This window comes from Parambassis ranga, chromosome 10, assembly GCF_900634625.1.
Source record: "Parambassis ranga chromosome 10, fParRan2.1, whole genome shotgun sequence".
Taxonomy (NCBI): Eukaryota; Metazoa; Chordata; class Actinopteri; family Ambassidae; genus Parambassis; species Parambassis ranga.
In genome coordinates, this window is record NC_041031.1 from 24193798 (window position 1) to 24216538 (window position 22741).

The following is a 22741-nucleotide window of genomic DNA, read 5'->3' on the forward strand; positions in this document are numbered from 1 at the left end:
AGAGAAGAAGATAAATTAACACAAACATCCCACAAAGAAACCAGATCCAGGTCTAATTCCAGGTCCAGAGAAAAGGTGGAACCAGAGAAACCCGGTAAGAAAACGGACAGCTGCTTTGATTATTGATCATTTAAAACATAAACAATCTAACGGGCCTCCTCAGGTCAGGTCAAAGGTCGCCATGATGCCGCCACAAATGTTATGTGACAAAGGTTTTCTTGGGTTTGATTTTCAGAGGATGACTCCAAACCTGAGGAAGAGGAGCGGCAGGAGGAAGCAGAGTGAGTCCTGTTCGTAAAGATCATGTGTGACTCGGGTCAGTTTGATGATGTCACTGCGCTCCCTGTAGCTCGCCCTCCGAGGACAGCGACATCGAGGGGATGGAGGTGATCGCAGAGGATGGACAGCAGCTGGAGGATGATGAGGAAGACGAAGAAACCAAAGAGCAGGACAAATCGGAGGAGGAGACAGAAAATCAGGAGGAAGAGGAGGAGGAGGAAGAGGAGGAGGTAAAGACCCACTGCAGATGAATGACATGTACAGATACCTTCACAGGTTTTACTACAGGTGTGTGTCTGTCTGTGTGTCTCTGTGTGTGTGTGTGTGTGTCTGTCTGTGTCTCTTTGTGTGTGTCTCTGTGTGTGTGTCTGCCTGTCTGTCTGTGTCTCTGTCTCTGTGTGTGTCTGTGTCTCTTTGTGTGTGTGTGTGTGTCTGTCTGTGTGTGTGTGTGTGTGTGTGTGTGTGTCTGTGTCTCTGTGTGTGTGTGTCTGCCTGTCTGTCTGTGTCTCTGTCTCTGTGTGTGTCTGTGTCTCTTTGTGTGTGTGTGTGTGTCTGTCTGTGTGTGTGTGTGTGTCTGTCTCTGTGTCTGTCTGTCTGTGTCTCTGTGTGTGCAGGGAGCAGCGTCCCCCCTTGACCTGGAGAACTGCATCACTCTGGATGAGCTGGATGAGGACAAGTCTTCTGAGCGAGGTAAACAGGAAGTCACAGCGGCTGAACAACCGATGTTTGCTGCAGAGAGTAATTCAGATTCCAGGGAGGGACGAGGCCGGGCCGGGGGGACGTCCTCAAAGGAGACAGCAGAGACGGTCGGATCAAGTCCAGAGAGAGAGACATTAAAGAGAAAAGACTGTGGTCCTCAGAAGACCCAATCAGAACCAGAACCAGCTGATCTGTTGGAATCCTCAGAGACAGACCAGCAGAGAGAGGAAGAAGAGAAGACTAGCGAGGCAGAGCTGAAGGATTCACAGAGTCCAGATCCGAGCAGAGATCCACCAGAACAGGTACCACTGACTCTTTAATGGACGGCAGCATGTATGAAACTTACACTGAAGAGCTGTGATCTGTTTCCAGGGCTGTGAGCCTGCAGGGGGCGCCACAGCAGAGGAACAGTGTGAGCCTGCAGGGGGCGCCACAGCAGAGGAACAGTGTGAGCCTGCAGGGGGCGCCACAGCAGAGGAACAGTGTGAGCCTGCAGGGGGCGCCACAGCAGCTCCCAGACCCACCGAACCTGTGGGTGAGGAGTTCACACACTGATGCTACATTTAAGATGGGACATGGAACCGCTTCCTGTGGGTGGTCAGAGAGTCTGAGGTTACCTGGTATCATTAATATCAGACGTTAGCTCGGCGTTCAGATATGCAGAGCTCCCCGTCCTGAGGAGCTCCTCATTTTTAAAGGATGACTTTAGGAGGAGGCGTCTCTATTATTTTGTCCTGTTTCTGACTGTGGCGGTGGTGCGTTCAATGTCCCGTTTTTGTCACAGGCACAGAGTTTGTTCAGCCAGTCGTCGGTTATTTCTGTCATCTGTGTCGGCTGATCTTCACCGACGAGGACGAAGCCAAACGGCGGCACTGCAGCAGCCCCGCCCACATCAGCAGATACCAGGTATCCATGGAAACCACCAGCCTCTCATGGCACGCGGTGAATTTCACCCCGCATTCAGAGATCCAAACACATGTTGTGCTGTTTTTCAGGAGGAGGTGGGAGAAGATCCGTGGACCAGCTGAACTGATCAGTGTTAGTGATCTGCAGAATCATTCACTCAGACTGCAAACACAATTCAATGTAAGTTTTTACAGCTGACTTTATTTATGCTGCAGTTTGAGACAAATAAATGTTCTAGAGAGGATGGAGAGTAAGTGGTTTATTTTCTAAAACAAAGATTCAACAGGTTCTTGACTGAAATGTGACCTACAGCTCAGCCTGCACTCGAACGCCTCGCCCCCCTCAAACCTTCAGCGCTTCCAACTCTGTTCACATTAAATAACACTGAGAACCATGCTAAGCTAACCGAAGTGCTCCTTTAGAGCTGAGGGCAGCTCTGAGCACACGAAGCACGTACACACAAATAATCAATGATCCGAGTCACTGATCAGGAAACTTTCTGTCGGGGACAGATTATCCATCTGTTGTCACTTCAAGTCTTTGCATCTCAGGGCTGTTGTCAGAAAGCCGTTCGTTGGTGCATGCTGATGTCACCATGGCAACAGTCACTTATTAAAGTAAAAAAAGAAAAATCCTCCTCCTCCTCCTCAGGCCGTGGTCTTCTTCACCTTCTTCTTCTCTGCTTTGCTCTGTTCCTTCTCCAGATATTTCTGAAACACAGAAGCAGCCGTTAGCTTCCATGTTGTCTGAGGCCGCCGCCCTGTGTGTGTGTGTAGCTCGGCCTCACCTGCAGCTTGTCGTAGTGTGTCTGGCTGCTGCAGTGTGTTTTCTTTGCTGTGTCTTCGTTGGAGTAAAACAGGAAACAGACGCGACAGTAGTATCCCATTTTGACATGTTCCACACCTGCACAGGTAATCAGTGGGTTAATAATCAATCAATCTACGATCGTATTTATTCCGTTCATGTCACCCTGCTCTCACCGATGGGGGTCTCCGGGTTGAACGGCGGCAGCGGCAGAGACGCAGTGCTGAGCTTGTTCTCAGCAGGAGGCGTGGCTGCAGCCTCTCCATTCTGATTGGAGGATGTTTCCATCTCCCCCACTGGCTCCTCCTGTAGCTTGTCCTCCTGCAGATCGCTCTGCGGCACATCACCGATCAGCCGACTCGTGTCTTCGTCGCTGTTCTGCTCAGAAACTTCTGGAACCTCCTCTGCTGCTGTTTCTTTGGTCTCGTCTTTCCCGCCTGTCTGCACATCTTCCTCCCTCTCCTGTTTGTCCTCCTCCTTCTCCTCCCCCTCGGCTGTCTCCAGCAGGGGCTCCTCCCTGGGTTTCTTGGCGGGAGGTTCGTGTGCAGGCTGGGAGGGTTTTGGTGGCGGGCTGCTGCTCGCTCTCTTTGACGTGCTCACGCAGAGATGGCTGAGCAAACAGATGGTCGTTTATTCCACGTGATGCTGGCTAATGTTTGATAGCTAGCAGCGACATTTAGCATCACAGACATGTGGCGGCAGGTGATCGAAGGAAACTCACCCGTGTTTGAGCTGCTTATACTTCCTGCTGACGTAGACGGTCAGGCGTTTGCCGTTGAAGCGTGGCAACTTAGCCTTGTATTCTTCAGCCATCTTCTCCGCCTCCTCCGCTCGGTCCATCTCCAGGAAACACTGCACACAAACAGACGGGTCAGAAAAGTGTCAAACAGGAAGTGACATGCGACTTGCTCTAGGTTCTTCACCTCTCTTTTGATCCTGTTCAGGAAATACTTGCGGACTTTCCCGTATGGCTCGGCGAGCTTCAAGATGTCCTTGTCAGAGTACTTGGTGTTTGGAATCTGACCGATGTACACCACGCGACTGGAGCCACACTGAGACACAAACAGTGGCACTGTGAACTGTTCAAGTATACATTTGCCCCTAAAGACAGCAGAACAACTCTTGATGGACTCTGAATGCATCATGTAACGATGCAGTCAGCCTGAGAGCTGAGCTCAGGTGTTTCATGAACGTCTCGGAGCCACTCTGCTCCGGAGGCCGGGCTCCCCGCCGCTCACCTGGATGGTGGGGTAGCTCATGGAGTGGCTGACCCTGACCGGCCGCCCACACACAGACGCCGTCACGTTACTGTTGTAGAACTTGGCCATGGCCCGCGCTTCCTCTTCTGTTTCAAACTGAAGGAATGCCTGCAGAGACAGAGACAGTTTTACTGCTGTCCTTTGCCCGGCCCTACAAACAGGACAGAGGACGCTGCCGTACCTCCGGTCTCAAGTCCAGCACCAGGTGTTTGACCACCTTCCCGAAGGGTTTGGCAAGTCCCAGCAGCTCGCTAAGGAAGTTGTGACCGCGCCTGAAGCCAACGATGTTGATCACCCTCATACCCTGAAAACAGAGTGTTCCTGTGAGACTCAGCAGGACTCTGAGACATCAGAGACATCAGAGACGGAGACGTACCCCTCGCCTGGTGTTGTCTGCAGAGAACAGAGGTAGAGTTTCAGTAAAGAGTCACACACACTGTGTAATGAGTCATCCGTGTCACATACCGATGGCGTCCTCCTCTCCACGTGCTTCGTCCTCGTCTTCCTCGAGCTCGTCCAGCGTCACAAAGTCCTCCATGTTCTCCAGGAAGTCCTGATCAAACACTTGTTCGGGCAGCTCTCCCTCCGCCGCCTCGGTGCTCTCCGCTGTGATTGATTCTTCTTTGTTCTCGGGTTCGTCAGTGGAGGCTTCGGCCTCCGTCTCCCCCTGTTCTTCTGACTTCGCCCCCTGCGGGGCCTCCGTCCTGCCTCCGTCTCCAGTTGCATCAACAGTGACAGGAAGCTGTGTGAACATCTCAGGTTAATGTTCAGAAAAACATTTCCGTCCTCTGGATCTTAGAAATGTGCCCGCTCACCTCCTCCTCCGGTTTCAACTCCTCCCACACAGGCTCTGCCGTCTCTGGCTCCTCCCCCTCTCCATCTGCTGCCTCCTCCCCCACGTCTTCTCCTTCCTGCGTCACTCCTGACACCTCCTCCTCTGCAGCTGGGGACTCAGCCTGCACTTTCTCCTCCATCTCCTCCTCCTCTCTGGTCCTGGAGCTGGTTGAGGATTTGGATGAGGAGATTTTGGAGGTGGAGGTGGTGGTCCTGGTTCCAGAGCCAGAGGAGGTGCTGTTTGCTCGGCCTCCTCTCCGGCTGTCTCCATCTCCTCCTGAGCCTCCCTGTCTGCGGTTCACACTGAGAAGAGCAGGAACGATCTTTAACCTGAATCGGACCTTCAGTGTTTTCGGAGCTCGCCAACATCCTGCTTCTCATGTTGTCATGGTAACCAGGTGAGTATACTCACTTGAGCGTTTTATACTTGGCACAGATGTTGAGGCGGATCTGTCTCCCTTTGATGATGAGTGGGTTCATGCTGTAATACTTCACCAGCATCTCTGCATCCTCCACAGTGCCCAGCTGGACAAATGCCTGGCGCACACAGACACACACACAGACACACACACGGACATGAGTGTCAGGAGTGATGATGAGGCGGCAGTCTGTCTGGACTGGGTTTACCTGGTCGGTTAAGAACAGGTGTTTCTCCACGATGCCAAAGCGTCCTGCAATGGTCAGCAGCTCCCTCTTCTTCTCGTCCTCTCTGGGCAGGTTGGAGAAAAACACCACCTTGCTACCGTGACCTTTGACCTCCCTGGTGGGTCTGTCCATTCGATCTGACGGCCGCGCATCTTTCTGAGGGTCAAGCAGAGAAACACGCTTAGGGAGTTCTACTTTGCTGCTGTTGGGGCCGGCTGCAGGAGGACGGCGGTACCTCAATAATCATCAGCCTCTTGGACAGGTAGAAGGTGATGGGCTTCCCATACAGGGAGGCCGGGTGGTGCTCGTAGTAGTTGACCACGTCCAGAGCTTCTTCATGGCTGCTCATCTCAAGGAAGGCCTGATGACACACAGAGACTTCAGAGTCTGCAGCACAGCAGACACACACTGAGGAGGAGCAGCACATACCTTCTGTTTGAGGACCAGGTGCTCCCTCAGGCGGCCGAAGGGTTCAGTGAAGGCGAACAGAGTTTTGTTGCTGAGAGGCTTCCTGTCGTATTTCACCACCACCACTCTGCTCCTCGACTGGAGACACAGTCAACATCAGGGTAAAAGAGCAGCTCCACTCTACTGCACGTCAGCATCCTTCCATGTTCAACATGAGGCGTTAAAGGACCGTGAGGAATGGCGAATTTGCCCACCTCAGATATGCATGCCTTTAACAAACTAACTGAACCTTACAGGAGTCCTCTGAGAAGGGACTGACCTTATTCTGTCCTGCCTGGTTTCCTGACAGCCGACCAGGACCTCCAGCTCCTGCACACACAACATGAGAAACAGGTCATACAACATGGTGTCTCCATCAAAAGAAGCAGCCTCCACTGTTACTGCCTGAGTTTATCAGAGCTTCCACTGACTACAGGCAGACACAGTGAGCACGCTTAAAGGCTGCCTCCATCTTCTGGGACAGACTCACGTGACCGTGTAGAAATGTACAGGAAGATGTAAGCGTGCTGCCTTGATCACCGATTTCATCAAAGGCTCATTCTGACAAGAGGAAAACAGAACCTGCTGTGTGTTTCTTACCCCAGCTGGAGGACAGACCTCCTGTCTGTCCTGAAGACATGGGGGACGGTCCCAGGAGTCCAGCAGACAGGTTGGGGGTCTCCATGAGCCCCCCACTGGAACCAAACACAGGTCATGTAAGAATCTGTGAACTGTGTTTTTGGATTTATTGGTCATCTGCTGATTCATTTGACAGCAGAGGTGTGTGAGCATGTCTTACCCTCTGCCCGACACCATCCCAGGGTCCCACTCCGGGTACCTAAAAACACACGGCAGGCAGTCAGTGTTACACATCTGTCACAAGCACCGAGTGCTGAGGTGAACTCACAGTGACTCACATGTTGAGGAGCAGCCGTCTGTTTTCAGCATGTCGAAGGCCACTGATGTGCTGGTTCCACTCCTACCGAAGCAGACAGACCGTTATTGACACCAGGCTCTGGTGGTTGAGACGGTTCACCGTGAACCTTCTTATCTGACGCAGCCCGCTGCAGTGGCTGAAGTCTGTGTTTTACCTGCCTGTTTGCACCAGCAGTACATAACACTGTGTCCCTGTGGGTGACAGCCTGTCTCTCCTTTAGTCTCTCCTAACACTTCACAGAAACAGCAGCTGAACATGGCTGCCTGCCCTCAACCTGTGAGGTGTTACACCTGTGGTCAGTCTGTGTGAAGCTGGATCCATACTCCGCGAGACAAAGAACTTTTTCCCCCGTGCAGACGTTACGCCCACAAAATGACGTCATTTTTTGTCTCTGACCGCCCGCTGTTCCGCACTCCTGTGCACAGGGTCCGGGCCGAACTTTGTCTTTCAAGGCTGTGCGGCAACCATGCTGTGATTGGTCGGAATTTATTGTGGGCGTGATGAATGCGGAGAAGCGCAAGAGCCTCTCCAGGTATATAGGTAGGTGTATAAACAGCACTGATTCAACAGATTTAATTAATTCAACAATGGATGTTTTTGAGGAGCAGCTTGCTGAGGCAACAACTCCTGGAAGCAGATAGCAACGATACTCTGCACAGAAGAGAGTGTGTGTCGCAAAAAGTGGCGCTACCTGCGCGACAGATTTGCAAAGGCAAAACGCCGTGTGCATGTTCGTCTGCTCGTCCATCTCCTTTAACAAAGCTGCAAAACCCATCATGTCAGCTGCTGTACCTTCCTCTGTTCAAACACTGGGTGTTGTTCCTGTTTGGTGTCTGACGTGCGCTGCAGTGGGCGCACACACACGTCTCGCGGAGTATGGTACCTCCGTGCGGAAAAGACCTTTTTTTTATCTCTTACCACCCGTGGAGCGCGTTCTTTGTCTCGCGGAGTATGGATCCAGCTTGAGTCTTGTGTCGCTCTCAGTCTGTGAATGTGTGATGAGCTTTAAATGGAGGAGGCCGAGTAGAAGCTGCTATTTCTAACATGAACTGCTCGTTACAACAAGGGGGGAATTCTCTGGTCTGTCTGCATGATAAGTGTGTATACAAACAAGAACATTGGGTGAAGTGACCTCGTCGGTGGAAAGGTGACGATGGTGACCACCTGACAGGACGGAAACATTTACAGTTAGTCCCAGTGGAAGAGAGGAAGCAGGGTAGACGTACTCACCATGATGGAATGAACGTCAAAGTCACAAAGAGAGCACACATGGGGGAACATGGGGGGGGGCGACTCCCAAGAAGTCTTGAACTTTTCCATTTGACGGGGAGCCAATCCTCCTCTGCAGAAAGACGGAGTCAGACGACGGTGGTCCCATGCCAAGCCCGCCGTAGGAGTCTTGCTGGGAAAGCTCAGAATACGGCCTCTCTCTGCTCCTGCCCCCACTGCTGCTGTACTTTAAGCTGTAATCACGGCCGGGGGAGACGTCCTGCAGGGAGCTGAACCCAAAGTCTGCAGAGGTGTGAGCCCGGGCTGAAACCGGACCCAGAGAAGGACTGCCCATCCTGCCCATAGGACCCTCTTCCCAGCTATCCCTTCCTCCTCGGTACACAGCATCAGAGGACATGGAGGACGGCGCGCGCCGCTCTCCTGCATCTCCCTTGCGGTTTTTGAGCTGCATGAGGATATGAGGCAGCGTCTCCACACTGATGTCCTCCTCGGGGATTTCAGCCAGAGCGTCCAGGTCGGAGGGCGAAAGTCCCAAACTGGCGAACAGTTTCATGGTGCTCCCAAGATTGTTGCCACTACTGTGCCGACTCATCTGGGTGCTGCCGCCCTGGCCCTCTATGCCTCCACCCCCTATCCGCCGGCTGGAATGCTGCTCATTCATGTTGAAGTTTAAAGTCTCTGTGGCGGCCAAGAGCCCCCGACCCACCGCAAAGTGTTTCTGCCCGCCGTCAGACTGCGAGTTCGACATAACGAGCTGCTCTGTGTCTTCGGTGTGTCCCACTGCTGACGAGTCAAGATAAAGATTGAAACACACAGAGTTCAGGATCAGGGGAAGTTAGTGTCAGTTCAAGTGTGGTGCAAAGAGTGAGGGTGGTCAAAGTGAAGGGACCTTCTCCTGCTGAAACACAAGGAGGCAGAGAACATCTTCAAACAATGGCTCCCCTAAGAACACAGGCCTGTGGAGGGCCTCGCACCGAAGACCCTGACTGATCACTACCAGCCAGTGGAGCAGACGTGAGCTGTGACTACAGGAGGGGAACACAAGAAGCCATTACAGACAGCAAAGAGTCAGAGATCACCTCAGACAAGTGGGAGAAACATGTACACAGCCTGAGGGAGGATCCTCACTGAGCCCACGATGAGACGTGATTAAAAGCAGGCTACACGCGGTCTGACTGGGACGGGGATTGTCCACTTACAACGAAGGAGGAAAGCTGCGCCTCAGAATGACACCACGGCGGCACCGGAACCAGCGTGAACCCGGCTACAGTTACACACGTCCGACACGGGGCCGTTGGAAGCAGCTGGGCTAGCAACTAAGCTAAGCTAACGGCGCTAAGTCGTTCAAATTAGAATGAAGTCGAAATCATGTACCTCTAGAAAGCAGCACCGGTGTGTATTGTAACTAAGTATTATTACACGGTAATAGAAGCCTTTACAACTTAGAACCACAGACAACGTGTGGCCCTGCGTGTGCAGCTAACTTTAGCATGCAGCGAAGGCTAATGGTAATCTGGCTAAAGCGGTGTATGACTGCGCTATAAACTTCAGAGTGTTAAGCCAAGCCGAACAAGTGGTTCACTAACACTGTGTGTACCTGTGTGTGTGTTACCGGGGACTGAAGTCTTACCGTGCCTTCAAACGGGTCTGTGGAGCCGCTGATCTACAACAGACGCCACCAGCGCACAGGCCGTGAACACGGAGCTATCGCGATATGTTGTGTTCTCCTGTAAATCTTGCTGTCCGGAGGCTGTTTGGTGTTTTCAGTGAAGATGTCACTAACACACACACACACAGCGTGGACGTAGCACTACAAACACACACACAGCGTGGACGTAGCACTACAAACACACACACAGCGTGGACGTAGCACTACAAACACACACACAGCGTGGACGTAGCACTACAAACACACACACAGCGTGGACGTAGCACTACAAACACACACAGATCTGCGGCCGCTTCAGAGCAGGACGTTCCTGTGACTACAGTGATGCCTTCACGGCTCCTCCGGAAATCCCCTCATCGCAGCAGGTCCTGTACAAGGTCAGCCTAACCCGGGCGAGAGGAAAACTAAGCGGCAACGTGAGTTCGTTTTACCCTCTACTGCGTTAATACATGGAAAGACACGTGTTCGATGTTGGAGTTTAACGTTTAATTACCTAAAAATCAATGACAAACATACAAACAACAAAGAATGCCAAGCACCGTTTACACCCAGTCCACAGGCCTTCATCATCACAGAGGGCGAGTGTTCGAGATAAAAGATTGAATGTAAAAACAATTCAATCAATGGTTAACACGACTTAATTAGTCTTTTTAAAACAATAACTATACTGTGTGCTTTTCACATCAAACCGGAGAACATGTGTAACAACTGGAACCATGTGTCCCAGAAGAACTGCAGACGTTTGAAACGTTTTCCATCATTTGTGGCGAGAAAAACAAACAAAAGGTCGAATTCCAGGTAACAAAAGCCTTTTTTTCCGACGGTCCGCTTCTGTTGGTTCAACGTGCGTCCTGTGGTCCTGAAAGCAGCAGAGCGTCCGTCCAATCAGACGCAGGCGCAAGGTGACGTCAGAGATGTAAACAAACAGAGGCAGCCATTACAGCTCCAGCAGAGTTCCAGAGTTGACCGCTGGCTCCTTTGCCGTCGAATAAATCAGGTATCCCGGTGTCTTCAGGCCCGTAAACGCGGCAGCGTGTTCGTTGTGTTGTTGTTGTTACGTGGCTGAGTGTGTGCGGCGGGGTGTGTGTCGTTGGTTCCTGTTGTGTTGGGTGTGTTGACTGTAAAAATGTCGTTAGCCGCCTGCCATTGTTGTCTGCCAGACAGCGGCCATCACCGCTAGCCCCGGCCGGGCCGCGGACACCCCGGGGCGGAGCCGTCCGTGTCTAACGGTCCCCTTTCTCCTGCAGAGCCGGACTGACCGAGGCGGGCCGTGGACATGAAGGACCCGAGCATCAGCAGCAGCAACATGGCGGTCAGCACCGAGGTGATCCTAAACAACCAGTTTAACTCCGAGGAGAACCCGTTCGCTGAGTACATGTGGATGGAGAACGAGGAGGAGTTCAACAGGCAGGTGAGGAGGCGCACCTGGCGGCCGGAAGTGAGGCTTCACACAAAGCCATGGAAACAGGATAATCACACAAAACATGTGACATATGGCAGAAGAGAAATAGAAAAGTAAAACGAAGCCAACAGCACGGCTGATGCCCAGATGTCCCAGCTTCTTATGGGCACCTGGATGCATTAGTCTGATCCATGGACACAATAAAAACATGTCACATAAAAACCCCAGAAATGTTTGTGAGCCTGAAATAACATACATTAAAAAGAATTGTAGCGTCCAGACGGGACAAAGGGAGAGGAGGTCGTTTCTCCTGATGACTTGAAGAGCACATGTGTGCAGATGTTCTCGTCCTTCATTCTAACCCACAGGTGTAGAGATGGAGCGCTCCTCTCTCTGCAGTGTCTGCAGCCGGCCTGGTGTGATCACAAACCTCTGGCACAGGAACGTCCTCGTCATGTGACCCTTAAGTTTCAGCAGCATGGTCACCTTCACAACAGCTGTGTAACCCGCTCTGTGTGTGTCTGTGTGTGCAGGTGGAGGAGGAGCTGTGGGAGGAGGAGTTCATTGAGCACTGCTTTCAGGAGATGCTGGAGGAGGAGGAGCAGCGGGAGTGGTTCATCCCGTCCAGAGACCTCCCCTCTCAGACCGTCAGCCAGCTGCAGGAGCAGATCAGCCTGCTGGTGCTCGACGGAGATCTCCACGCCGATGCCGACTTCGACGTTGTGGTGAGTCCAGTCAGGAGCTGGAGGAGCTGCAGCAGCGCCGGGCTCACTGAATGACCGTGCTCTATCCAGCAGGGGGCGCTCTTTCCTCACTCTCCTCTTCTCTCCACCAGGTAAACAGCAGTCTCAACCCCAATGCCAAGGAGTTCACCCCGGGAATCCAGAAACATGTCATGTGACCCCTCCAGGGTCCCCGCCTGTCCCAGCCCGCACTGTGACATCACTCACAAGATGTCTGCCGTATTTTCCAGCCGTCACTCGACCTTCAGCCTGATGTGTTGCCAAAGTTCTGCACTCGCATGTGTTCAAAGTTACTGCACCCTGTGTGTGTGTGTGTGTGTGTGTGTGTGTGTGTGTGTGTGTGTGTGTGTGTGTGTGTGTGTGTGTGTGTGTGGACTCTCTGAATGTAAAATCAGCTGAGAGGTGTGTGTGTGTGTTTCAGAACAAACTGCTTCCTGTTCCACCATAGGCTTTTATTTGCACTTTTAGAAACCCGACCTGGTAGAAGCTGTCGCCTTCAGGGTCTCCTCGTGTTTCTCGGCACTTTCCGTTCTCTTCTGTTCAGGTCTCCCAGGGTGACCCAGCTGTGTTGTGTTTGGTTGTGTTCTCACGGCCTTTTCCCAGCGTCCTTTGCGTTGGTCATCCTCGCTCTGTTGCCTCGTTAACTGATGTGGTGTTTTTCTAACTGCACATAAAGTACTGTATAAAAACATATAAAAAAAGATGTTAAAAATCTATTTTTTCTTAAACTACTAGAATAAATGTTTATGGAGAAAACGTGTGAGCTTGTTGTTGACCCTCATTCCTGATGATGGGAACATTGTGTCATCAGAACCTTTCTGTCCCTGCTCAGCTCCTGTAGCCGCGGCCTCCTCTCGCTGTGTGCTGGTGAGTCTGTTGTGGACTTCATTGTGTGTGTTGGAACCCGTACTTGCTGTGTGGTACTCTGTGGTTCTAACTAGCTAGCTAGCGCTCTGACGTGCTAACAGATAGTTTACCCTCAAGTAGCCTTTAGCATCCCAGCCGGAAAGAACTGTAGTTATGCTAAAGCTAATATATGATGAACTTTATTGAAAAGATGGCGGAGGGTGAGGGGGAGGAGCCACACGGAGCGCGGTGCAGGGTTCTTCATGTTTAATGAAGGCTGACATGTTATCAACGTTAGAATAAACAGAACACACGGAGCCCGGCTGCTGCCCACAGCTTCAGTCATGGCTGCAGAGTTTAGGTGTAAATATGTTTTAAATGAGCCCACTCTTGATGTTTGTGTCTGTCTGCTGGAGCCTCCCTGGATCGCCGCTGTTCCAGCAGCAGGGGGCAGCAGAGGACTTCACGGCGTGGTCTCTTCTTCCATACATCAGCTGCAGCTCCGTATCCCACAGGTTAGACACACACACACACACACACACACACACACACACACACACACACACGGCTGTGTGCAGGGGGCGTGGCCTCAGGGCAGCAGGTCATCGCTCTGGTTGGGCAGAGGAAGCTGTCAGGGAATGTGTGTGCAGCAGCCACAGATGTCTGCAAAGAGCCTGCAGGTCATGACCTCCATGTTGGTGTCAGGGACCCCCCCATCATCATCATCACCTTCACCATACTCTTCGTCAGTGAGTGTGCTGCACACACTGGCTCTTTGTTCACACACAGTCCACAAGAGGCTCTGACAGGTTTCCAGCTCGAAGGATGGAACATGTTGGCCGCATGCCGCATCCTTACTATGTGATGCAATGCATTCTGGGAGCATCAGGTTGAAGCTTCATGACTATGACAGCTTGCTGTCTCTGAACCAGACAGGAAGTGCTGGCATGTGTGACATCACACAGATGTGTGTGTGAAGGTGTGTTCAGGTGATGATGCTTCCTCTGAGTTTCAGTCTGTCAGCTGACTGGCAGCCGTCCTGCAGGCGCTGCAGCAGATGGAGGATGTGTTTTCAGTGTGAGGAGGAAGTGCTTCAAACACTCGCCTCATGGCGGTGGGTCAGTGCAGAGTCAGGTGTATAAAACCATTTGTGAGTTTCTTCCTCAACTGTTTTCTTTATTTGTTTGTTCTGATCCTTCATAACTTCACTCTGAGGTTGTTGCTCCTGATATTTCTTATCCTCTACACTGCTGCGTGTCCGTCAGCTCGGCTTGTGAAGTGGGGGTGCAGTTTGTTGTTGTGGGCCTGTGATTGGTCGCCGCTGCGCTCCTCTCTGATGCAGATTTCTTTGTGAACTGTGGCAGTTTATTTTCTCTGCAGAGAAACCTGACGGTGCAGGAGGCAGTCTGCCCCCCAGCCTCCAGCCCTGCAGCTTTCAGATGCAAACGAAGCAGACATATGGAGAGGAGGTCTCTCTGCCGCGGCCCTCCTAAAGATTCAGATTGTATGACAAATCACGTCCAGGGCGGCTCAGCCTCCACCACACCCCCACACGACAGCTTCATTAGGCTAAAAGAAGAAGACTCGCAGCTCCTTCTCCCCTCCTCAATTACTCCTTTGTTGAGGCCAATTCTACTTATTGCTCTCCAAACCATATGGCCCTCTCTGCCTCTCTACTGTGCAGCCTGACGGCGCTGCGCTGCTGAGGCATGCCTGCCTGTTGTTCTGAAAGTATTTGCAGAAACATCAGGTCCTACACTTTATAGTGAGTTTGTTGGACTTGAATGTGGAACTGGAAAACACTGAGATCTGAGTGTCACCTGTGGATTCAGTCTGACCTCACCGCATTGAACAGGCGGATCGGATCGGGTCATGTTCAGTCTGCGGGCCAGCACACCATTCCACCTTTTCATTTATTTTATTTAGCAGGACCGTGCATATTAAACCACAGCATCTGTAACATGGCAGAATCAGCCAAAGGCTAGTTCCACCTGTTGTCCTGTGGCACCCTAGAACGAGCAGGATGTTAGCGTGCTGTTAGCCCATTACAGCAGAGGCAGTCCGATACAGATCAGATGAGTTCTTAAAGCACGACAGCAGCAGAGGGTTCAGCACAAACATGAAACCCTCTGCACAGACGGAGCTACGTCACATGACTGAGCTGCCCGGCGGAGATCAGTGTGAAGGAAATGTTATCTTGTTGCACCCGCCGCCTTTAAATCCACAATATCGACATCATGTGATCAGGACGGGCACAGCACAGACAGCGCCACCTGCTGCTCACCTGCTTCCAGACTGTCGAATCTCTGCGGGCTGCGCGATGACTTGGTGTCCGGCTCTGTGACGGATCTTTCTGGAGGTTCTGTTTTCTGGCCGTGGCGTTGCCATGACGCCGGCAGGCTGAGGATAAATCCGGAGCGTCGTCTTTGTGGTGAACCAGAGGTAAATTATAACCCTGAGCAAACAGCTGCAGACAAGTGAAAAGGAAGCTGCTCCCAGAATGCAACAGCAGATTGATGGAGGTGGAGGCCGGCGTGCTGAGGCCGCGCGGTCACGGCGGGCGACAGCATTCAGGCGGCTGATTCACGCCAACGTTCCATTACATTAAAACCTTCCTGAACAACAAGGCGGCTGTGAAGAGACGGGAAGATATTCATAAGAGCAGACAAACGGGACAAAGGACTGTATTTGACCAAAGACGTGATGGAGGAGCGGCAGGAGGAAGAGGAGGAGGAGGAGGAGGAGGTGTTTACTGAGGCATCACTCTCCAACCTGCAGCAAACCAGAACCCTGCTGCTGCGTCACAGCCACACTTTGAAGAGACTGTTCCACAGAAGAGACGTTTCACTTTCAAACACGTTCAGCTCATGTTGCTGTGAGCGAATGTAACCATGACGACAGAACTTAACCTCCCCACCGTGACCCCGGCTCCACGCTCCCAGCACTAAAGCAGATCCCTGAATCTGTGATCACACGCAGTGAAAACACTTCGGTGAATGTGGAGACGTGTGTGTGTGCAGCCACGTCTTCAGTTGTTACAGGATTACTGCGGTCCAGCAGATTAAACTGCTTCTCTTCGACACTTGTTTTGTTTCCTCGTTTTCCTCAAGAGCCCTCCAGTGTGTGTGAGAGTGTGTGTGTGTGTGTGTGAGTGTGTGTGAGTGAGCGAGTGTGTGTGTGAGAGTGTGTGTGAGTGTGTGTGTGTGTGAGTGAGTGAGTGTGTGAGTGTGTGTGTGTTCCCTTTGGTTCATTCAATTCTGTGTCATTTTCTCACGTGTTTCACTTCATTGAAATTCAATCACATCTCGTGTTGCTGGGACTTAATCCTGTCAGAGCTTCACCCCGGACAGACCTCTCACTCTGAGCTTTATTCTGTAAAGAGAGATTAAATCACAGCAGCAAGTCTGTCCTTACAAAATAAAACTCGGCCTGATCTGTCCTTACAAAATAAAACTCGGTCTGATCTGTCCTTGCAAAATAAAACTCGGCCTGATCTGTCCTTACAAAATAAAACTCGGCCTGATCTGTCCTTACAAAATAAAACTCGGCCTGATCTGTCCTTACAAAATAAAACTCGGCCTGATCTGTCCTTACAAAATAAAACTCGGCCTGATCTGTCCTTACAAAATAAAACTCGGCCTGATCTGTCCCTACAAAATAAAACTCGGCCTGATCTGTCCTTACAAAATAAAACTCAGCCTGATCTGTCCCTACAAAATAAAACTCGGCCTGATCTGTCCTTACAAAATAAAACTCAGCCTGATCTGTCCCTACAAAATAAAACTGCATTGCAGGATAAACTTCACTATGACTGATTTCTGGAGCCTAAATATGATCACCACAAGCTAAAAGCTAATGCTACGGTATCTACACCTGCTTGGAACCAGCCTCTAGTGGCCCCTGGAGGAACTGCAGTTGGTAATGACAGGGCACATCAGGGTCGTGACTGATGCAGTGAGTTTAAACACTGACGTGCTCCAGACCTGATCCATGTAAACCTGAGCCGCACTACCAACATGCCCGGCAGCTCTCGGCCAACAGGACGGCAGCTGTAAAGTGTTTCTGTCCATTAACTACAGTGTGACAAGCTGTTGGATCACTTTGAAGTGACGGAGGCTGTAAAATAACAACCTGCCTCCACCTTCCTCTGCTCCTCCTCCTCACAGCGCTGCTCTGTGTGTGGCATGGATTTCATTTGATTTGAGAACCAGATCCACCATCCTTAACATTTTAACCAACAACCACAAACGGCGTGTATGGAAAGGTCGACCAAACCCTGCAGTTCTTCCAGAGTCCACTAGAGGTTGGCGGCGACCGTGAGTCAGTGAGCCCTCCATGTGACTCAAAGAATCCTCTGAAGGATTTCAGAGGATTTGATATATTTGAAATCTTTCCTGACCCTCAGCTGAAGACGTCCTCAGCATGCTGTAACAGCTTGTCCTGCTTTCTGGTGTCTTAGAACGTCTCTGCTTCAGGGACTGTGCGCTCGTCCTGAAATCGTATTTCAGTGCATGTCAAACTCTCAGCGACACAAGTTTATCCTCTCTCTTTCTTCCCGTCATCTGAATCACTGACGGAGACTTTACTTTGTTTTGACGCTCTGCTGTTTGTAAAGTTGTGGACGTGTGAGCAAGTTTTGTCCTCTTTGAGCGAGCGGGTCTTGTGCCGGCCCTGCAGCCGGGGCACCGATGATTTGTGTGCAGCCTGGCTTTGGTTTTGTTCCTGCTGAGCCACATTTGAATAAGAATGCTGCCAATAGAGTGGCTGAGGCAGAAAGAAAGCAGCACAAAAGGCCAGAGGAGCTGAATTTGGACAGAGGACAAACCAGGAGAGGACTGAAAAGAAGTGCGGGGCGGACGGCCACAATGGAACAATTCACCTTATAATCGCTTTGATATATTATACATGCCTGAAGACTCTAAACATTGTGTAATTATTTATAAATGACTGTCCCCCCTCCGGCTGCAGAAAGACTCTGCAGGTCTCTGCTGGATAAATGGAATAATTAATGGAAAATTGTACGGCTGTCTCATAAAGATGTCTTTAAAAACCACTGAAGGACAAACAAAAACCCAGACTGCATAAAGTTTCAGTCTGCAGACTCCCCTCACTCCGATCACACGCTGCAACAGCACAGCCCCAAACCAGACCGAGACCAGGTCCATGAACAGGCCTGCCGCCAAATCCAGAGCGGAACCAGGTCCATGACCAGGCCTGATGCCAAAACCAGAGCGAAACCAGGTCCATGACCAGGCCTGATGCCAAAACCAGAGCGAAACCAGGTCCATGACCAGGCCTGATGCCAAGACCAGAGCGAAACCAGGTCCACAACCAGCCCTGACACCAAGACCAGAGCCAAACCAAGTCCATGACCAGGCCTGACGCCAAAACCAGAGCGAAACCTAGTTCACATCCAGGCCTGACGCCACAAACCAGAGCGAAACCAGGTCCATGACCAGGCCTGACGCCAAAACCAGAGCGAAACCTGGTCCACAACCAGCCCTGACGCCACAAGCCGGACTGAAACCAGGTCCACAACCAGGCCTGACACCAAAACCTGAGCCAAACCAAGTCCATGACCAGGCTTGACACCATAGCCAGTCCGAAACCAGGTCCACATTCAGGCCTGACACTAAAACCAGTCTGAAATCTAGTCTACAACCAGGCCTGACACCAAGACCAGTCCGAAACCTGGTCCACAAACCAGGCCTGACACCAAAACCAGAGGGAAACCAGGTCCACACCAGGCCTGACACCAAAGCCAGTTCGAAACCAGGTCCACATTCAGGCCTGACACCAAGACCAGTCCGAAACCAGGTCTACAACCAGGCCTGACACCAAGACCAGGTCCAACAGCTGGATCTGACACCAGAAACTACTGATGCCCAGATTCACAGCTGCTCTGGGGGTGGAGTTTGTGTGTTGGTGTCAGGGCTCTGTCTTCACTGGTGACAGCTTGAGTCTTGTTTAAGTTAGAGCAGCTCATGTGGACCTCAAGCTCCTCTAAAGGTCCAGTTTTATACCAGTCTATGACCCCCAAACCTTCTATCAGAATTCAGGAGGAGCTCGTTTTTTTCCAACAGTGTGTTTATAAAAAATAACATATACAATAAAAGCAATCGACAAACAATTAAACAGGGAGGAAAGCAGCGGGTGCATACATCAAGACATTAGACAAAGAAGAAAGACAGGTCTACTTCTCCAGCTGTTGATCTTTAGGAGTGAGGTGATCTTCTCTAAAGGCACAGACACCTCTCTTGGTCAAAGTGTTTCCAGCCTGGCGCAGTAACCTGGAGGAGCTCATGTGATCAGACCTCCTGTCGGTATCGTGTGTCACATAAATAATCGTGCAGCTCTGTCGGCAGCTTTTAGTGTTTGGACGTTTGTGTGGAGCTGCTGCAGCCTTCTGTGTGACCTCTGACCTTCATCAACAAGCTATCCTATGATGTATATATTCAATAATTATACTCTGACTTTCTCCAAACATCCAGACCGCTGCTGTCTCTGATGGATGAGGCGTTCGGGGACAGCACCGAGCCCTGACACGAGGTTTAAACTTTCTTTGTGCTGTCCTCCTGCTGCTCCTCTCTGTGGATGGAGGGATGATGGAGGGACGGTGGAAGGATGGACGAGTCCTCCGGAGCGTGTCTCCGCCCGGCGGGGGGGCGGGGCTCCTACTGACTCCTTTCTTTCTTTTTTACGTTTTTTGGTTTTAGCTCAGAAAGTGCTTCTTTTCTGTGTCGTGGGGGTGGGAGGGTTCGTGCGTGTCGTTCGCGTGGCCGGCCTCATCCTCTGATTGGCTGGCCGTGGTTACCGGCACGCTTCTCAGCGCGGGGCGAGCAAACACCGCAGGCGTCATTATGTTAATGAGCAGCTCCCGCGGCACGGGGCAGACCTGCCGCAGCATTCAGCCCCTCATCCTGCGCTCTGGTGGGGGGCTGGGGGGTGGGGGCGGGCATTGTCCGTCCTCGGTATATAAGCGGGCTGAGGCCGGTCGTGTGCCAGGCCCACCGGCTCACGCGAGCTGATCCAGAGCAAAAGACTCCGAGAGACGCGTGCCGCTCCGAGATCCCGCTCCAGAAAAGTTCAGCAGACTCAGGTGAGTTCCTCCGCTGGTCCACGCGCCCTGCAGCGTCCCGCACGTCAGTCTGCACGCGCTGCCGTCAGCCACAGGTCCTAACCGTCCTCTCCTCCCTCCACAGAACCAACCGAACATGGACCCCGTCTTCTCCGACATCGACAGCAACAGCTGCGACTTCTTCCCGCACAGCGACGATGAAGACTCCCGCGGCAGCCTGCGCTCCGCCTCCCCGGAGCCCGAGCAGCAGCAGCAGAAGAAGCGGCGCCGCGGGCGCGGCCGGGGCGAAGCCACCGTGCAGGTGGTGAAGAAGAACCGGCGGCTGAAGGCCAACGACCGGGAGAGGAACCGCATGCACAACCTGAACGACGCGCTGGACGCGCTGCGCGGCGTGCTGCCGGCCTTCCCGGACGAGACCAAGCTCACCAAAATCGAGACTCTGCGCTTTGCGCACAACTACATCTGGGCTCTGTCAGAGACCATCCGCATCGCCGACCTGCAGGCGGGAAAGACCGGCGACGTGCCCCGGCTGCTGAGCCCCCCGGGTCTCGGCGAAGCCAAGAGCCCCGGCAGCGACGCCTGCTCCTGGAGCTCCAGCGGTTCCTCGTCCTCTTCCTCCCCGGCATATTGCGCCTCCAGCCCGGGCAGTCCAGCCGCGCCGGAGGACTACAGCTACCTGCAGCAGGACGCTCTGTTCGGGTTCCGCAGCTTTGTGCCGGGCATCTACTGAGCGCCAGGCCCGCAGAGGGCCCGCAGAGGGCCGCCAGAGGGCCCGCAGAGGGCCCGGAATAAGACTGAGAATCACTGTTTGCCTTACTGAGCTCGGATTGTAAATGAGAGTAATTTAAAAGGTTCTTTAGTTTGTGTTTTCCTCCAAAACATTTGCACTTTCATCCCCTCCTGCAGGTTACATTTTTTATTCGGAGGTGAAAAGTCAATTTTACAATTTGTAGAGAGATGAAGCAGAAAAGAGAGCGTGCAAATCAGTTTCAGGCCCTGACAATGGGCTGAAAGCAGCGGCCCTCATTCATTATGTATTCTGTCACCACACACACACACACACACACACTCTCTGTTAGCTCGTTGTTGTTTTTATTTATTCGTTTGTTTCGCATAAATTTTGTATTTTGTACATAAAGAGATTTTATTCTATTTACTTGAGGTTTGGTGCTGCAGCCAGGTTTTTACAAATAAAGTTCTAACGTTTCTAGAACAGGCTGTCCGTCTGATCGATCATCATTAATATTAATAAGATAACGGTCTGGAGCAGCAGGTGGGAAGAAGCTGTCAGATAATAAAACACTAGATGATCTGCGGGATCTTCTCACAGCGCGCTCAGCTAAACTGATCCTCATCTGAGTCCAACACCTCCATGCTCCCGCTCCGGGAGGGGGCTCCTCATCATTAGTGTTTCAAACAGAAACTTTTATGAACATGTTCGGCCTAACAACACAACAATATTTATACACGTTTATTTTATAGAGTCTGAACTTCCCTTATTTCCAGGGGAATCCTTCTTGTTACAGACAGAAAATCAAAGATGAAATTGAAACATATGATAAATATCTGAAGGTGTTTAAATCCCTGAGTTGATGTGAAGAATATTTACTGCTGTACGAGCCTGACACGAATGTCAGAGTCTGAGTGACTGTGACTGTTCAGAGTTCTTGTGACAGCGGTTATTAACACAATATTTATTCTATGTAAACATTTGAATTGTCAGTAACGTTTGGTGGACCGAGGACCTGTGACAGAGCTGTGGTGAACATGCAGAGCTGTGTCACATGTTGTCCTGATGGAGCCGTTGCATCATCTCACAGAAACTTTATTATTTCCGTGCGGGGACGCGGTGGTTGCGCGCCCCCGATGATTCCGACTCAGTGTATTGTCGGTGTGCGCGGGGCCGTGTTAATTGAGCAGGATTAACCGCCGGCGGCCCGCGTGCACCTGCAGACTGGTAATGAGGTCCAGTAAGTTTTAATTAGATTTCTATTGTGGCCGAAGCCAAACAGCAGAGAAGGACGCTGATTGGCTGGAAACCACGCGCGAGCAAGCGGAGGGGGGGGGGGGGGTATACTCCTCTGTAAAACTAACGTCATGAAATGCATCCTGGGAGTTGTAGTTGACTCCTTTCCTGTCCAGACATCTTCCATACAAACTACAGGAAGTGTCCTCCGTGAGGTCAGACTCCTCCACGTTGTGATGTCACGGGGGGGGGGGGGGGGGGGGGGGGGGGGGGGGGGGGGGGGGGGGGGGGGGGGGGGGGGGGGGGGGGGGGGGGGGGGGGGGGGGGGGGGGGGGGGGGGGGGGGGGGGGGGGGAGGGGTGGGGGGGAGGTGACTGGCACCACTTTGGGGTATAATAATTCCTTCATGTGTTCTTTAACAGATCAGTTATGACGGCCTGTGTGGTTGTCTCCATAGACGGTCATGTCTGACCCGTGTGGTAACGTGTTAGCAGAGATGCTAAATGCTGCCTTATGCATGCTAATGTTACTGGACAGCAGGTCACAACACAGGAAGTAACATGAACGCCAACCAGCACCAAGGGCTATACTGACTCTATGTCCCATCTCTGTCTCTGTCTGTCCTGTCTCTGCTGAAAAACTTTTTGCTTTGGCCTCTCAGTTTAATCACCTCATTAAATATTGATCAGGACAAGATGGAAGAGACAGCAGGATGGCTGCCTCCAGCAGTGTGTGTGTGTGTGTGTGAGATGAATACAGTGAGCACTCTGCAGGGAGCTGGTCCTCCCTCTTCCTCAGCCTGCAGGTTGTAACAGTGGAGGTCACACTGCTGTTAATGGAGGACGACAGATGGCGTCCCCTCAGGTCCTCTGCTGCAGGGACACAAAGGTCCAGTTCTGTGACTGTCTATAAGGTGGCATCATCAGTCCACTGTAATATCATACTGTCAGTGTTCCATACAAATGCTATGTCATTATCAATGATTTGATAGTTTTTCT

General features: G+C 51.8%; 4 protein-coding genes across 6 annotated transcripts in view; 3 read left to right on the plus strand and 1 right to left on the minus strand.

Moving 5' to 3' along the window:
• The window catches only part of LOC114442134 (matrin-3-like), a 7576-nt gene extending 5396 nt beyond the window's left edge, over positions 1 to 2180 (plus strand). The window contains exons 11-18 of the mRNA XM_028415428.1: positions 1 to 94; positions 236 to 281; positions 350 to 509; positions 894 to 1280; positions 1351 to 1513; positions 1763 to 1884; positions 1974 to 2064; positions 2162 to 2180. The exon at positions 1 to 94 is cut by the window's left edge and continues 493 nt beyond it. Coding sequence (XP_028271229.1) covers positions 1 to 94; positions 236 to 281; positions 350 to 509; positions 894 to 1280; positions 1351 to 1513; positions 1763 to 1884; positions 1974 to 2006 — 1005 coding nt within the window. The 3' untranslated portion in view covers positions 2007 to 2064; positions 2162 to 2180. The remainder of the gene's footprint in view (positions 95 to 235; positions 282 to 349; positions 510 to 893; positions 1281 to 1350; positions 1514 to 1762; positions 1885 to 1973; positions 2065 to 2161) is intronic.
• Positions 2131 to 9939, minus strand: LOC114442133 (matrin-3-like). Its single transcript, XM_028415427.1, is given in 21 exon segments — positions 2131 to 2594; positions 2672 to 2787; positions 2865 to 3298; positions 3410 to 3540; positions 3612 to 3740; positions 3927 to 4055; positions 4129 to 4251; positions 4324 to 4340; positions 4413 to 4689; positions 4763 to 5084; positions 5194 to 5318; positions 5409 to 5582; positions 5662 to 5787; positions 5856 to 5972; positions 6154 to 6203; positions 6474 to 6568; positions 6673 to 6711; positions 6791 to 6852; positions 8041 to 8097; positions 8099 to 8823; positions 9671 to 9939. Coding segments are annotated over 20 exon segments (3276 nt in total). The 5' UTR covers positions 8789 to 8823; positions 9671 to 9939; the 3' UTR covers positions 2131 to 2531.
• A 23-nt stretch (positions 9940 to 9962) lies between these two features.
• LOC114442137 (polyadenylate-binding protein-interacting protein 2-like) lies at positions 9963 to 21906 on the plus strand. Of its 3 annotated transcripts, XR_003671321.1 has the most exons (5): positions 10560 to 10706; positions 10957 to 11120; positions 11645 to 11836; positions 11947 to 12408; positions 21895 to 21906. XR_003671321.1 is itself a non-coding variant. In XM_028415431.1 (4 exons), the coding sequence occupies exons 2-4, from the start codon at positions 10986 to 10988 to the stop codon at positions 12010 to 12012; spliced, it is 393 nt and encodes a 130-aa protein (XP_028271232.1). In that variant the 5' UTR covers positions 9963 to 10125; positions 10957 to 10985; the 3' UTR covers positions 12013 to 12614. The 3 variants fall into 3 exon arrangements, 2 of the variants coding, with proteins under 2 accessions (XP_028271232.1, XP_028271231.1); XM_028415431.1 differs by lacking the exons at positions 10560 to 10706; positions 21895 to 21906 and adding an exon at positions 9963 to 10125 and having other exon boundaries at positions 11947 to 12614; XM_028415430.1 differs by lacking the exon at positions 21895 to 21906 and having other exon boundaries at positions 11947 to 12614.
• On the plus strand, positions 19719 to 20508 carry neurog1 (neurogenin 1). The gene is made up of 2 exons (XM_028415429.1): positions 19719 to 19799; positions 19903 to 20508. Exon 2 carries the CDS (start codon positions 19915 to 19917, stop codon positions 20506 to 20508), a length of 594 nt encoding a protein of 197 aa, XP_028271230.1. The 5' UTR covers positions 19719 to 19799; positions 19903 to 19914.
• Positions 21907 to 22741: the final 835 nt, after the last annotated feature.

What these genes read in the sequence shown, in the direction of transcription:
- neurog1 (XM_028415429.1), top strand. Translation starts at nt 19,915, where the DNA reads ATGGACCCCGTCTTCTCCGACATCGACAGCAACAGCTGCGACTTCTTC.
- LOC114442137 (XM_028415431.1), top strand. Translation starts at nt 10,986, where the DNA reads ATGAAGGACCCGAGCATCAGCAGCAGCAACATGGCGGTCAGCACCGAG. An exon ending in AGGAGGAGTTCAACAGGCAG is followed by an intron (nt 11,121 to 11,644) that starts GTGAGGAGGCGC and finishes CTGTGTGTGCAG; the next exon opens with GTGGAGGAGGAGCTGTGGGA. An exon ending in ATGCCGACTTCGACGTTGTG is followed by an intron (nt 11,837 to 11,946) that starts GTGAGTCCAGTC and finishes TCTCTCCACCAG; the next exon opens with GTAAACAGCAGTCTCAACCC.